The sequence below is a fragment of the Calonectris borealis genome, chromosome 18 (genome assembly GCF_964195595.1).
Source record: "Calonectris borealis chromosome 18, bCalBor7.hap1.2, whole genome shotgun sequence".
Taxonomy (NCBI): Eukaryota; Metazoa; Chordata; class Aves; order Procellariiformes; family Procellariidae; genus Calonectris; species Calonectris borealis.
The window spans coordinates 12,949,373-12,966,256 of record NC_134329.1 but is presented as its reverse complement, the minus strand read 5'-3'; the positions used below and the strand labels follow the sequence as shown (position 1 = coordinate 12,966,256).

Genomic DNA, 16,884 nt, shown 5'->3' with positions numbered 1-16,884 from the left:
TTTAAGTGCTCACGTAAAGGCCAGTTTATACATTTGTTTAAATTCTTTCTTAATTTACTATTACATAATCATAATTGCAGAGACCAAGCAAGTTCCATTGTTACATTTCGTATTACTTTTCATAGATAAAAGTGTAATAAAAGTATATTCTGCACAAAATATTTTCATAACAATTAAAATTGTTATGCTATTAAAAATAATTTAAAGAATTTCAAATCACATACCTATGTAACAATCATAGCTTCAGTGGAAGCTTTATAATCTGTGCACAGGGTGGTTCTGGTTTGGGGTTTTGGGTTTATTGGTGGTTTTTTTGGTGTTTGGTTTTTTTTTTTATTTATCAGAAGAATACATCACTGAATGCCATTTCCAGCTCAAACTCTTTAGGAGAGAGATCAGGACTTCATGTGCATTTTTATGATGTTTTAGGAAAAATCAAGGTTTTGCCTGTTGAGACAAATATTTAATAATGCAAATACTACAGTTTTAGTAAGTAATGTGATCATTCAAACTGGTATTTAGTAGAGACACAAAGAAAATAAGACAAATCACAGAATGAGATGGAAATGAAATGCATGCTGAAAAAGGTGCCATTTTAGCACAGATATTCAAAATATGGAGGTTATTTTGTTTTACTCACCTGTTAAACCAAATGCCTCCACTGAAATCACTAACAAGTATTCTCCAACTTTGCAGTCCCACTTGCTGTTTGTTTTACCTTTGTGTCATAACCACTTTTAAAACCCGCTCTCTAGCAATACATTACAGATTTCTCTATGTTAGAGTGACCTTTTTGGCATGGTTGAATGCAAGTTATATTAGAACAGATACTCCATTCTGATGATGAATCTGAATTCTCCACCAAATTCTTTGTAAATATATATATTTTATATACAATTTATAAAGCTATTATATATTTATATCTCTACATCTAAAACAGTAGCTTAATCAGGCCACACAAAACTTCATGTTTAGAATAAAGGTCTCAATAGAGTGCCAGTAAATATTCCTGATGTAGCCTGGACGTCTTAAATCTACACTGTCCATCTTTGTCTACTTGTAAAATAGCCACTCCTTTTTCATTCAAGCTTTTGCAGATAATCTTCAGAACATCTTTCAACGTAACAGGTTTTCTTCATTATATTTGTCCTCTGCTAAATTAAGTATGGCCTTCCACTTCATTTCTCCAACTTCTGATTTGTGTTTAGTTTACATTTGTTTTTCACCATTAATCTTTCTAGTACGAAGTCACAAAAATTTAATATGAATCAGCAGAGAAACTGCTTTCTTCTCATTCATTTTGCATATGACTTAAATAGATTGTAATTCTTGCCTACCCTACTTAATATAAAAGTTTACATTAATTATGATTTTTCTGCCCTCATCTATGATCCTAAGTTCAGTCCTTATGTCTTCTGTTTTAAAAGATATGGTAAATTCAAGTACTTCAATCTGATACTGCTTTTTCATGCAGTTTCTAAGTTCTGGGTACAGGATGTTCCAGAGATAGTTACTTTATATGTTCATTTTATATATTCAACATTTTCTTCACTCTGTTCACCTTAACTTACGTCTCACAGCATGAGTCATACTGATGGGTTATGTAATTCTCACAGTTTATTCTATTGCCTTTCCAGTTGATGACAATACAGATTCTATTTTCACCAAGTCAAGACCATTTCCTAAATCCTCAATAGCTCAACCTCAGAAGTCAACAAGACTTCTCTGCAGAAAATTAATCAGATGAACATTAGCAATGTTCTATTACATGAATCTGAATGATATAAAACTAATTCTTAGAACCTAATATTCTATATAAATAGGGATGCTTGCTAACCCATAAATGTGCATTATTTCAGTTCTTCAAGCTAAATTTGAAATGTAAGATGCTTTAATTATTGCCTTATTACTGCTTAGTATTTCATCAATTCATTTTGAAATTACTTATTTCCTTATGATGATATGAAAACAGTATTCCAAGTCTTATCAATATTTTGTCTTACTATTTAGATTGGTATATTTCAGTTGTAACAATAAATATCAGTTAAGCTTTGAATGTACTGAGGACCTCTAAAGGCCTAATTCATTCTCTGGTCTGTTAAGAGTGTATTTAATTAAAGCTACCGATAACAGGGAATGAGATAATGACATCTCCACCGCAATGTCCAGGTATGGCAGAACATTAAGGTAGTCTCAACTTAGTGTAACAAGAGTCTCAGGTCTGCCAAAGATCCAGAGTTTTTCCGCAGTGAAGCTGGATTCTTGCCCTTCAGTAGCATTTTGTGTGGCTCTGGCTTTTCACTAAGGAAGCATTGGTTTTGCTCTTTCCTTCGCATTATCTGTACTGTACCTCTGCTGCAACTATTTCCATTTTGGGGGGGGGGGGGGGGGGGAACCTGAGCCCGTCAAAGTACTTTTAACATATATTTATCATTATACTAATTTTCAAGGTCCCTGCTAATTAGTAACTTCTCTTGCCACAAACATTTGATGGAACCACCTAATTTCAAGACCAGTAATCCAGACCAAATTTATCTTGTTGCATAGACAAGAATTGGCAGTGGCAACTTAGAGGCTCGTGAGTTAATAAAGCTTTTCTTTTTGCAGATTTTGGAAATTCCCCTAGATTTCATTTGGGTTGCCGCCTTAACAATGACAATACCAGTTGCTTGTCTTCTCAAAGCGACTGTTGGTTTGAAAAAGGTCATTGCTAGTAAAGCTAAAACTAGCTCTGAGATAGCTCCACCATTTTATAGGCAAGACTATGCCAGTTCCTCTTCCTTTAAGGGCTTGCTCGGCACATTCTGGTATTAAGATTTGAAGGATCCACTCCCGTCTACAAGGGAGAACGCAGATTCCAAGTACCCTGAGGTCATGGCAGGAAGAGGGATGCTCCAGACATTGTTTCAGACATTCAGTGTTTGAGAACCTTTGTGTTTTCTATCCAATCTTGCTATGCTTGGAGTGGAACCCAGCCAGGGCTAGGAACAAGAGGACATTTGCTTTTGGGAGGGGAGGTGGTGGGCACATATTTGTTGTCAGAAGTTGAAGGGTATTTCAGAGAACTGATTACTGTGACACTTGGTCTGGGAACATTCCAGTCAATACATTCTGTTTACTAACCTGAAAAACAAAGCAAAATGCCTCAAACCTGGATTATTAGCTTTAACAAAATATTTTCCAATTTCTTTACCTGGATAAGACAAGTATAAGCATGAAACAGCATAGAATTAAAAAAACAAACACACACACAATACAACAAAAACTAAACAAAGCCCCCAGAAAAATACAGCATTTTTAGAAGGGAAATAAGTACCAGAAACGGACTTAACTTAAAGGTCTTTCATTTCTAATACCTCATGAAAGATTTTACTTCATCTTATCACACAAAGTTACAGACAAATTAACATAAACATATGTGCAAAACCGCACAATCTATTAATGTTGACAAAGACTGGTAACCAGATTGACTTTATTCTGATTCTAGTTTTGAACACACATGTAAAAAACAATTATGAAAATTTTAAGCAAAAAGATATAATTGAGTTCTAACAGATACTTCAAAATTTCTTCCACTACCATTTTAAAAGAAAAAAAGACAGCAAACAAAAATCTCTTGCAAATTTATGACTTTGAAAAGATGTTATATACAAGCAAACTTAGTAAAATGCCATGCAACAGTTTCCTATATACACTTTTTTCCTTCATATCCTTTAAAACTGATATTTAAAACCCCATTTTATTTTTAGAAAAACTTTTATAAAAATAAAATACTTTCTTTGTTAACTTTAACTACAGTTTACTTTTTCCAACGGATTCATTGCAAATAAAATTAGCACACAGTAAATTATGCACTTCATGAATACCTGATCATTTCTAGGGACAAGCACCATTTGCTGATATCTGCACTGCAGTCCTGTTCCTGTCTCCACTGAAGCCAATGGCAAAACTCTCATAAGCTTCAAAAGAAGTTAAAAAAGCTCACTTTATTAACTATTCTGGCATACTAAAAAAAAAAAAAATTAGAGGTTTTGGTTTTTTTACTGTTTTATTTTAGTTGTCAGACAAAGCAAATCCCAGATTTAGAATTTTGATTTAAGCAAAGCAAAGTACACTACTATCATCTGTTCTTACATCTAAGCTCCGACTTGCTTTTCTTTTGCCTATACATAAAAAATAAAAATAAATTTTTGTTATTACAGAACTACTATAAAAACTAAGGTTTATAAATGCTTTTAGCAAGAAATGGCATGCAAGCATTTTGCTTGCCATTTAGGTAATGTCTTCAAAGATAATGTCTTGTTCAAATATATGCTGGCAATATTTTTCTGAAGACACGAAAAGGTTTGATAAGCAAACTCTCAGTAAGAGCAAGCCATCGAAGCCAAGTTTTGTTTTTAAATATGTACTTGTCAAATTCAAATTTAAGACAGACATGGTTATTTCTTCGCATCTAAAAATAACAATAACATTTTTATTCATACAAATACATGGTTTAAACAGCCATCAAAAAATAAAAAAGGGCTAACCATTCCCTACAGCTCAGAAAGACAGTCTGGAAGGCTCTGAGTTTGAAGCCACGTACAACCTGACAATGCTGTACTGATCGTCTTGCAATCAAGGAGGTCAAAAAGTTGTTTATACAGTACTGAATGAACAACCTGTGACTAGTCATGCAAGCAGTCCTGGTATCTAGAAGCTATTTAAATACACAAATACAAAGGAAATATCTTACCAAATGCTGCTTTAGCATCTCCTGGCAATTAGAAGTCTGGGAATGGCCTTTCCTCCATTAGGTACAGACACAAATACACACACTAGTGAGAATGCTCGACCACGCAAGCTTGAGTACAGAAGAATAATTGCACATCTTTGTAGATAGTATCAGAAATCTTGCCACTTTGTAATAATTAATAATCAGAGGCTTGTAAAAAGAATACATTAAGTATATATATATATATATATATATATATATATATAAAAATAGCAGTGATCCATTACTAACTTAATATTCAGCACTCAAAATAAGTCAAAACATAATGCCAGTAGCAGCAAAATAACTTAGGGTTTTAAAATATATTGATATTAGCTAGAATCTTCTATCACCTACACTGGCACTGAATAATTGGAAAAAAAGCATGCATTTAAATAGCTTTTTAATTCACAGATGTTAGAACATATGAAGTGCATCTTAATACCAAACTTTTTCAGCAATATAAAGACTGCAAACAAATACTGAAATTTTTTTTTACTAAAAATCTATGAGCAGTCACCCCAGGTTTTGACATATTATACCAATAAAGAAATGAAGCTAAAATTGCACACGTAGAAAACAGCTGATACATGTAAACTTCGTATTCAGCTTTTGTTTGCAAACAGGTACCTATTCCTTACCTGCCTGCTGGGGAAGAAAGGAAGAAAAACATAATTCGACTATCAGGAAACAAGATGTCACAATACACATAATTTTATTCCCGTCAAAGATAAGCAAGTCTGCTCCCATGATTTTTTTAGTTTCTACTGAGTAAAGCTGAACAAAGACTGAACTTAATTTTCTATCTACTCTCAAATCAAGTTTAGAAATAAGATATATTGCTGTACTATCTGTAGGAAAGCAAATGCAAAGAATCCCCCCTGCTCTGCCCTCCCCAGTCAGAACATTGCACCATGGCACTGCTGAAAAGTTTAAATGTTACTAGAGTGGTTAATATTACAAAGATAACATACATTCGTTTAATGCACACTGGCATCAGCTATACAACCTTAAAAGCATATTTGAAGGGAAAGCAAAGTGTGGTAAAACCTTCAGGTAGAACAATAAAAGCAGCAAATGTTTCCCCTCCTCTGAACTGAAAACATGTTTAAGAGTCTATTTAAAACATCTTTTAAAAAAAAAAAAAGAAAAAACCACAAAACCCACAAAAAAAGCAATGACTTTGTCTTGGGCAAAGATGGCCTTGCCCTGGAGGCAAGGTGATGTTTAAAAATTTATTTCTGATTGTGAGTTGCTACTTAACGTAAGAACAGTTTCTTCTTTTGGTTTTATCCAAAGGATCTGTAAGCCTGATAGGGTATGCTATCAGTTTATTTAAACTTTTGCTTTCCTTACTATTTTTAGCTTGTGGAGGCTGGCACAAAACATTTATAGAGCTTAATGGCTTGTTCTCTCATTGCTTTTATTACAAACCATTCAAACGGAAAGTTGTTAAGTGTGCAGTTTGAATTCATAGGTGCTTGTTGTCCACTTGTTGACATCTGCATTGATCAAGTTGCGCTCTGTGAAAGTAACCCGTCCTTCTGAATCAATGAGAATGACCGTGTTAGTCCTGAAACAACATAAGGGTAGAAGTTAAGCCTTGTGTCCGTTACATAAACTTGCAGGGTCCCGTCCCTCATCCCCAAAGGTTTTAGCTCTTTTTTTTCCTTGACCACATCATCACCACACTAGCAAGGCAGAAATTGTCCTGGCAAGTTCAAATGGGCTTTTTCAGTCCCTTTTTCCATCACTCCACTGCTCTGATTCCCTGTTGCACTTGCAGCAGCTGACACGCAAAGCTGCTCATTTACAGAAAGTATAATAAAAGGTTAAAGTTTTTTAGTGCCAAGTGTTCCGTTCAGAAGTAGCATAAACCCAAGTTTTTCTTCACAGCCTACACGTACCCTGATGAGTTATTCATATCAATAGTACTCTTTTCATTTTCCTTTCAAATCAATTGTCCATTAAGATTTAAACATCATTAATTATTATGACACTGATACACAATCACAGAAGAACTTTTCTCTCTCTAGGAACCTTCCAAAGAAGAAATTTGTTTTCATGAAAAGAAGATTCCGTTCATGCATCTATGCCACTTTGCCATGTGTAAGCTGTCATTTCTCTACGGACACTGCAGTACCCTGCCAGAGAGATGACTGACAGGAGTTTTCCAGCATCCTGATCTGGTGGCCTTCCCCAAGTCATTTCACAGTTGTTCACTCATATACAGAAGTGCTTAATCTCCTCAGAAGAATATCGTGAGGCCTAATTAGCAATCTCTATTCACTGAGCCATGTTGCTAAGGGAAAGATAAGTGCGAGCGTACAATTATAGTAGCAGGGAAGACTTCAAATATAGTGTTAATTCACCAGTAAGAGGTCAGTATTTCTATCGAGTTATCCCTGTTTCCTTTGAAGTAGCTAGACTGCAACCTGTGAAGCAAGGGGAAGGAGATGCTTCCTTACCATTTTAAGTCTTCATTATCCCATATTTAAAGTGTTATTTGAACATGTTTCAGAGGGATACTCAGTTTTTGCAGTGGTTTCTTTCTCAGAATACCAACTGAAAATACTTACAGAAGTGAGTGCTTTCCGCTTATCAATTTACCTCTCTACAGTGGAAATGCTATGGCTGACTACGCCAGAGGGGCCAATGCGACAATATTGTTGGTAGTCTTTTAGAGTAGGAATTCCCTACCAGCAGCAACAGGGTTCACCTATAATTTTGTCCCATCGAGGATTAAATGCAAGATGCATTGCATTATTCTATTCTCCTTGCATCTTTGGTAGAACAGTCTGAGCAGAAAGTGAGAACATCTCAGTAAAAACAGCAGCATCAGTTAGGGGAAAAGTGGAAATACGTGTTCTTTTGAACAAGAGTAATAGGTTTTTTAATGTATGAAAATGGCAGCTACATATTACAATGACATGCCTAAAGAAACCTCTAACTTAGCTATGCAGATGAAGCTATTCTTGCTCTTGGAAGAGAAATGTGTTCCGCAGTTCCTCAGATATACAAGATAATTGTGTTTTTCTGCTAAAAACACGATTTCAAAGCTTTTCATGTTTTGATAATATCAAAACTAGAGGTGGTCAGATCTGCTACTATACTGGGGAACTAGGAGAACTGTATTATCTTGTCTTGGATGAACTGAAGCTATGTCACGCTCCTCACCAAAGATGATGCTCATCAGTAGCCAATCTAAGACACCAGAATATTGAGCAAGGAAATGCTGAGCAAGGAGATACTTTACTGAATTATACTTGCTTAATATCTGAAGAAATTTAAAGCAGTCACTATAGAGTTAAAACTTATAGAAGCATAATTTTGATTTGAGATATGCTTTGATCCAGCACACATTTATTTCTGACTATGATTTTTTTACCTTGTTCCATAACCTGGGCAACGAACACATACAGCTGCATACTTGTTCAATATAGGACGTATATAATCCTTCCCCTGGTCTTCAATCGCAGGGTCTGGTAATTGACTGAAAAAAGCAATAAAATAATAATAATAAAAAATTAATTCTCCAATATTAACACATTCGTCCCTCTTGAACCAAGCTGTGTTGAATGAGTGCTTGATAAATAACAATCACTTTTCAGAACGTACAAAAGTGTGAACTGTGTTCAAAACTGAAGTATGAGGAAAACAAAAGATAAAACAGCTTGTAAGCTCTTTCCCATAGAGATTCTTTCAAGGTCTTGAACTTTTGTCTCACTTTAATAAATTTTTTCATATCTTGACAAGTTTTTCACTTTCCTTGTTATTCTTTGTCTGTCTTTCTGTATTTTAGTTTCAATTAAAACATTAATGATTAGGTAATTTGAGGCACATCACATAAACAAGCATTCTTCCAGTTAAGACTCCAGGAGTACTTTTTGCATCAAAGACAGACCTCTCTGCTTCCTTCAATCTTGTTTGGAATACTTGGAAAATACCTAGGACAATCCTTAAAATAAAATTTGTGAAGATGCAGCAGAGGACAAGGTGAGCTTGCGCCCAAATTTCTTGACATATATTCCTATCAAAGCTTGAAAGGTATTTAGAAACATAATTTTATTATAAAGCATATCAAGCTTCATTTATTGTAATTAAACAAGTATCAGCATCCCACAGAAGTGATGCTAAGGTCACAAAGGTTACTGCAGCAACCCTACATCCCTGGCTTTCCATTCACGTCACCAGAACATATTCTCAAATGCTAGCCATAAGTACAGCTTCCTATTTCAATAATTAAAGATGCCAATTGTATTTATCGAAGTCTAATTTAACTATTATTATAACAGGTTTTTGTGTTTGATTTTTCAGCTTCTTCCATCTTCAAGAAATAATCCCATTTCTACCTCCTAGCACAGACCAAGTTGCACCTATAAAATAATAATAATTCAGCAGCCTATCAGCTGTACAGTGAATGTTGGGGAAGAGGGCAGAACAAAACAGACTGATCAATTCAACCCCATTTTCAGAGCTCATCCTGATCTGTAGAAGAGACTGTGCAATTTGTTATACTGTAACTGACCTTTACATCTAACTGGGATCATTTTCTTTGCTGTTGTGGTGGAGAAGAGGACCTGTGGGTGTTTCAGGGAGAAGAGGTGCAATTCTAGTGTGAATAGAGCAACTAAGCTCCTCTCACTCCTGTATGGGGCACGTGGCTGGAGCATACCAGGATGTAACAGAGAAGGCACAGAGCAGGGCACTTCAGCCCGTGAGAACTATCAGCTTCTATCTCATACTCCACCACCAACCACTGTACCCACTTAATTCCTGTAACACAGACAAAGTGATCATAAAGTAATATGCGATAAGATATTTCAAGAAAGTTCAAAGCTAGTGCATATCCATGTGTTCGTATTTATTATGAAAAGATAATTTCATCTTGAAGTGTGCTTTGGAAAGATTACAGTCTTAGTTTTAAATATTGCTTTTTCTAACTAAGTATTTCCATTTTATAGTCAGATGATTTCAGATGAGATCATACTGAATTACGGAACATTAAGGGAAGATCATTTGACTGTATTGTATCTTACACCTTTGTCTTTTTACTAGTAAAAGATAAGGTATAACAATTTTTTGAAAAATCACTTGATCTGGTATCAGATGAAAAAAGTAATTAAGATGGCTTAGCAGACTTCCCGATTTCTACTCAGTGCTCAGATGTCTGAGTTCTTATGTAAACATTTATTTTGAACCACTGAAAAATGCCAAACATGAATGTTGGCATTAAAATTGACTGATAAAGTTAGGAAACTGGATCTATACACCAGAAACAGCTTTGCTTCAACACAAATCAACCCCTAGACAGGTAAAAGTCAGGCTAAACATGAAAGTTACTGGATGGTGAGCAATGATATGCATTTAGACCACAGCACCTTCTATACCATTTAAATGTCCAGATATGGAGCAGGGTATCAATTTCCTTTACTTCCAAAAATCTAGCTTATGGGCTCAGGTTCACTGTGTAGCCAGTAGTGACTGCAGGAACCTTACTTAGATACTCAAACTAATCTCTTGGAAACTTCCTTGACCAGAGGCCTACAACTTAACCGTGCAAATACTCCCTTATCTCCTTCCCCCATTTAGCCTAAAAATAATTGCACTTTTGAGGAAGGCAGCTGGTTCTACTTCAAAAATAGCTTGCTTTTCCACTCTCTGTGTCTACTCTGGGTAGCAATACAGAACAGCTAGCAGCCGCTAACACAAACCTGCTCAGGTAAACGAGTGCTTACTCTGTGTGCGGTAAGAAACTGAACCTTACCCTACAGTGAGCCTCCACAAAGCTTACAGCAAGCAACTTACACATCCCTTGTCTTGCATTCATTACCCTTACTAAGCGAAGTGCAATCTTTAAAAGAAAAGGGCACAGAGAAATCGGTGTACAGTCTATGAGTACTAAGACAGCAGTAATAATGTTTACTGTGTCTGCTGCTTAAAAATCAATATTGTTGAACGTCAGTCTCTGTGGAGAGAAAGAACACTACTTTTGCCCTTCATTACCCAGCTTTACACAACTGAAATAAGGCAAAAATTTATTTTCTGTCAAAATAGTTTCTACATGCAATTTTTAAACTGGTCATATCACATTTTGAGGAAACTCTGGCTATCATGTTCTTACGGCTCTTGATTATTCATCACTGTAAGAAGCTCCTGCACCAAGTCTTCTTTGGTAAGGTCTTGACTTCTCTTGACCACTTCTGTGAAAAGCTGCTTTCCATATTGAAGTTTCTTCCATGGTGTATCCAACAAAGAATTACTCAATCCGTATATTCCTATACATACAAAAAAACCCCCCAAACATCTTATTAAGCTCTGGAGCAAAGAAAATGAACTTACGTACTATGCAAAAAATAACTTCATAATTATCTTATTCCACACAGTCTGAGGGACTGAAACAAATGCTATCAGCAAATTCATCATGAATCTCTCATGATATTTGCTTGTTCTTCCTATTGCCAGCTTTCATTTTGCTTCAAAAACAAGTGAGGTCATTAAACTATGTATCAAAGATGTATATAATGTGATAAAATAAATACAACACCCCTTCAGATAGTAAGTCTCCTAGGTGTGCAACTCATAATAAAATAACCTAACCATTTCTCAACAATTCTTCTGGACCACTACTTCTGACTGCTTTATTAGGGGGAAAAAAAAACCACAAAACACCCACTTGAGAGCATCATTGCTTTAAGTTTACTAAAATTAGATGAATTTGAGATTTTCAGCATTGTTATTAACACAATGTACACTCTGGTGTGAAATCAGGTGAAATACCAAAGCCTTTTCTTCCTCCAAAACACAACACTAATAGAAACATCAGGGTATTACATAACCTAAGCACAAAATAACTCAATGATGATATTGTTGAGTTTGTTTCTGTAAAGCAACTTCAATCCTTCAAGCTTTACATGTCATGAAATTAATGAAATCTGTAATAAGGAGGTTATGCAATAAGTTTAAGATTTAAATGCAGTAACAATCAAGTCCACCAGTCCCTGTGGACCACTTCTAGTGCATAGTATCTACATATTTACTAAATAATGTTTGGGGGGGCAGGGTGGGGAATCAATTTAATTGGAAAGGGTATTCTGGTGATTCGTAGTTGACATTACAGATCTCACAAATTTTAATACAATTTAAGTGATTCCCAAGCTAACCTGGCTAGGCTTGCCAATGTGACGCCCATCTACAAGAAGGGCCGGAAGGAGGATCCGGGGAACTACAGGCCGGTCAGCCTGACCTCAGTGCCGGGGAAGATTATGGAGCGGTTCATCTTGAGGGCTCTCACAAGCCATGTCCGGGACAACCAGGGGATCAGGCCCAGCCACCACGGGTTCATGGAAGGCAGGTCCTGCTTGACCAACCTGATCTCCTTCTATGACCAGGTGACCCGCCTCGTGGATGAGGGAAAGGCTGTGCATGTGGTCTACCTGGACTTCAGTAAAGCCTTTGACACCGTCTCCCACAGCATTCTCCTAGAGAAGCTGGCGGCTCACGGCCTAGACAGGTACACTCTTCGCTGGGTAAAAAACTGGCTGGACGGCCGGGCCCAGTTGTGTTCAACAGAGTTAAATCCAGTTGGCGGCTGGTCACGAGTGGTGTTCCCCAGGGCTTAGTTTTGGGGCCGGTCTTGTTCAATATCTTTATCAACGATCTGGACAAGGGGATCGAGTGCTCCCTCAGTCAGTTTGCAGACGACACCAAGTTGGGCAGGAGTGTTGATCTGCTGGAGGGTAGGAAGGCTCTGCAGAGGCACCTGGACAGGCTGGATCGATGGGCTGAGGCCAATTGTATGAGGTTCAACAAGGCCAAGCGCCGGGTCCTGCACTTCGGCCACAACAACCCCATGCAACGCTACAGGCTTGGGGAAGAGTGGCTGAAAAGCTGCCCAGAGGAAAAGGACCTGGGGGTGCTGGTTGACAGCCGGCTGAACATGAGCCGGCAGTGTGCCCAGGTGGCCAAGAAGGCCAACGGCATCCTGGCCTGTATCAGGAATAGTGTGGCCAGCAGGAGCAGGGAGGTGATCGTGCCCCTGTACTCGGCCCTGGTGAGGCCGCACCTCGAATACTGTGTTCAGTTTTGGGCCTCTCACTACAAGAAGGACGCTGAGGTGCTGGAGCGTGTCCAGAGAAGGGCAACGAAACTGGTGAAGGGCCTGGAGCACAAGTCTGATGGGGAGCGGCTGAGGGAACTGGGGTTGTTTAGTCTGGAAAAGAGGAGGCTGAGGGAAGACCTCATTGCTCTACAACTACCTGAAAGGAGGTTGTAGCGAGGTGGGTGTTGGTCTCTTCTCCCAAGTAACAAGCGATAGGACGAGAGGAAATGGCCTCAAGTTGCACCAAGGGAGGTTTAGACTGGACATTAGGAGAAATTTCTTTACTGAAAGAGTGGTCAGGCCTTGGAACAGGCTGCCCAGGGAAGTGGTTGAGTCACCATCCCTGGAGGTATTTAAAAGACGTGTAGATGAGGCGCTTAGGGACATGGTTTAGTGGACATGGTGGTGTTGGGTTGACGGTTGGACTCGATGATCTTAGAGGTCTTTTCCAACCTTAACGATTCCATGATTCTATTCTATAATTCTAACCTTTATCTGCAGGTATGCTATAAAACACATGCCCCGTTCCTAAACAGGAGACTACAACAGGCATACATTTTACATTAGGCTGCGCTTAAGCACTCCTCTGGGCTAATATTCAGTACTCTGTTTCACAGTTTTACTCTAATCCATATTTGCAGCAGTTACTTGTAACCTCTAGTTTGCTAAATTATGGAAAAGGTACAACAGAATTATACCATTTTTGCAGTGTAGTCTTTTCCAGTTTAGCCGTATTAATCATAATTTATTTGCACCTCTGATTTTACTCTTGAAAAAACACAGCAAGGCAACAATTGATGACAAGAAGCTTTCTTTTTAGAGGTACCCTATATTTCTCACCACAATCCAAATAAATAAGCACAAAGATTACGAAACCTCGGCTCTCCCTAAAGGCAGCCACATACATATAAAAGGAATTTGTTGTTGAAGCATGGAGACCAGAACTACCTTTGCTACAGTCTGCAGATAACTTAAAATTTGTGATTCAGTTTCTCATTACAACAAGCGGCCAGATTTTAATTTTTTTTTTTTTTTTTTAATGTGTGCATTAAAACCTGTTTTGTGCTTGTATGTGTGCAAAATCTAACGGCTGTTTCCAAGTATTTATGCTGTAATTGCTACAGTAACTATTTGCGTATTGGCAACATTCTGACCATTAACCTAAGCAGGCAAAATAAGCCACTGTCATTAACTGTTATCAACCACCTACACTGCTCACAGCCTTCTGTGAGTCCTTGTCCATTTAAATTGGTTTTTGGTGATGAATGCTGGAGTATTGTTCTATGTAGCTGGCTAGATTTTAAATATTTTAAATCAATCCACCTGATAAGACAGGCTTTTTTGGGGGTTTGGTTTTTTGTTTGTTTGTTTTCTTAAAAAAGCCAACTCTGTCCCTAGGGGAGCATAGTCACACTATGCCCTTAACACTGCTGGGTAAGGAGAGTTAGGGTCAAGTCCATGAACCCCTGAAAATTCCAATCCTCAAGACAGCCTTCAGTCATAGCTGCCTAAGGAGCATCCCACCAATTACACTGCAGGTGGGTACACTGACATGGATATAAGCTTTTAATGAACTATTGATTCTTTACTGAAATTTATTAGTAAATACTTAAATGAATTGAAGGATTTTTAATTTTTTTTTTTTTTTTAAGAACACAAAGAAAAAGTTAGTGAAGACAATGCCTAAATAGCTAAATTACTAGAGCAATATAGCTACATTCTGACTCTTTTAAAATAACAAAGAGTAATATTCAGACCTTTCTGAAGAAAACCTACCAGGATTTAGGAAAACAGGTTCTGGTTCTCCTTTGTTTCCATAGTAGCAAATTACATCTCCTTTGGTGGTACTGAAAAATACAAATAAGAATTTCTCCTTGAAAAACCATCAGCTTCTATATTTGATTAAGCTCTAATTTCATGCAATCTTTAAACACAGCAAGATGTTTCTCCCACTGTTACTACTGTGATACCACAGCCCAGAAATTAATTGATTCTATTACTCCCCTCCTCTCAAATACTGTAGTAGCTGTACCACTGTCAAATAGCACCATTATAATTTTTAAACATAACTGTAATAAAATTCAGTAAAAACCCAGAACTGCTCCATGGAAAGTAGTCCGGCTTAATGACAAAAATCTGTATGGTTTTGAGTAAGTGGAGATTTAGTTACTCGGGGGAAGGGGGCACGTTAAAACAAAAGGACAGTCCATCACAGCAAGTAAGGTTTTCCCATCATCTCTTTTGAATTGCTACTGCATTCTAAGAGGCTGACTACTGTGGGCAGTTTTATCTGGCAGAAGTAAATTTTTAGGCCCACTTATGGCAATGTCGAAGGGCATAGCTGGGTCCTTTAAGTGACAGATACGCATTTTCAGGCTGTTTTCAGATAATTAGTTACTGTTTGTAAGCTCTCTCTCTAATTGTAGGTACTGGCTTCAGCACTTGCTCTCTCTTGTACACAGTTTAGCAGGGGGATCTCAGAAAACATTCAAAGACAGCTTCCAACATTGCAAATAACTCTCACTTGGCAGAGATGGTATCAGCATATCCAAATAGCATAGATTTTTAAGTAGTCATACTGATATCGACAACACAAATACCAAATCAACTGATAAGAAAAAAAAAAACCAACAAGAAAGTCATAAATAAGCGTTGTGTGTCTCGTAGGAAAAGGAGGGTGGCGAATGGATTGCCATTAGATGGCTCACTCTCAACATCCCTCAATCCCATCAGATGGCATGACAGCGATTCCTCAGATTGCTACCAGTTGGTGGGTTTTGGTTTTTTTTTTTTGTTTGATTGGGTTTTTTTAAGATTTGCCAGGACACAGCCATGAGATCATATAATTCTGTATTTCACTCTAGTGATTTACTTGTTCACAGTGGAACAGAGTATTATCCCAGTTACCAAAAAATACATTCTGACTAGTTCAGCTTAGACAAGCTCTAGATCCTCAGACAGCAGATAGACTTTTTGAATTAAAAAAACCAAACACACCCAAAACTTGCAGTTATGATTGAATTTGGACTGAGTAGCATAAAACCTAATACAGTAAAGAAGCCATTTCTAGCTTCTCATTTTTTCCTAAGATAAAAAGACGTACCTATGCCCTGATGCAAATAAGAGTATATAGAATGCAATTTCATTAATGATGTACTGGAAGTTAAATTGCTCTGCATAAGTTAGCATCCGCTACTCAAACCTTAATAACAAGCAAAACAGTCTTGATTTAGCTATTTATATTCTTCTTAAAAAGCCATTCTGAAAGACGTTCTACAGCATCCTTTGCAAGACAGCCAAATGAAGAGGGAAATATTAACTCACTAATTATACAAGTCAGAAGAGGCAAGAGGAGGAATTAAAAACAAAACAAAACAAACCACATAAAGCAAAAATAAAACTGCCTTTCCTCCTTTGTGCACTACTCTTCCTCCTCCCAAAACCACGAGACTTTTCTGGTGCCTTACAGAGAGATGTCCAAGTTTTTCGGCATCGTTAGAAGACAGTAATTATAGCAGGTGGTATTTATGTGTTGTTGCTGTTATTGTTAAATATCATATAAGAAGCTCTCAGTTATTCAATTTACTATTTATCTACTGTTAAAAAAAATGTGGCATTTTCTAAGCTTTCCTCTAGTGGCTTAGAAGAAATTTTCCTTATCTTTGTTTTTCTTTTCAACATTAAGATCCTTGTTCAAATTTACCTTATGCTGACCTCAAGACTCCTTACTGACCACCCCAATTCCCCACAGACAACTGGTCACATCAGAATCATGACAACTAGAATGCTTTAGTTTCAGCAGGGCACCGAGTATCAATCATTCCTTTCCTGTTCTGGCCTGAATTCTTACGCACTGAAGATTTTTACTAGTCTCTGCTAGAGTTCTAGTTCTCATGTGAATGTATTACCTGTGATTCACTAAAAATATTCTTAGTCATCAATGGAAAAAAAAAAATTACGTTAGTGAAAAGGCCATTTGTTTCTTTACCCCCTTGGGAGTATTTGCATTGGGAATACCTAGACAGTCCAT

General features: G+C 37.2%; 1 protein-coding gene across 3 annotated transcripts in view; it reads right to left on the bottom strand.

The window, feature by feature from the left end:
• Positions 1-5,441: 5,441 nt before the first annotated feature.
• The window catches only part of TANGO2 (transport and golgi organization 2 homolog), a 38,669-nt gene continuing 27,226 nt past the window's right edge, over positions 5,442-16,884 (bottom strand). For all 3 annotated transcript variants that reach the window (XM_075168003.1, XM_075168002.1, XM_075168004.1), the window contains 4 exons: positions 14,631-14,701; positions 10,878-11,031; positions 8,142-8,246; positions 5,442-6,326 (listed from right to left, as the gene is read on the bottom strand). In XM_075168003.1, coding sequence (XP_075024104.1) covers positions 6,206-6,326; positions 8,142-8,246; positions 10,878-11,031; positions 14,631-14,701 — 451 coding nt within the window. In that variant the 3' untranslated portion in view covers positions 5,442-6,205. The remainder of the gene's footprint in view (positions 6,327-8,141; positions 8,247-10,877; positions 11,032-14,630; positions 14,702-16,884) is intronic.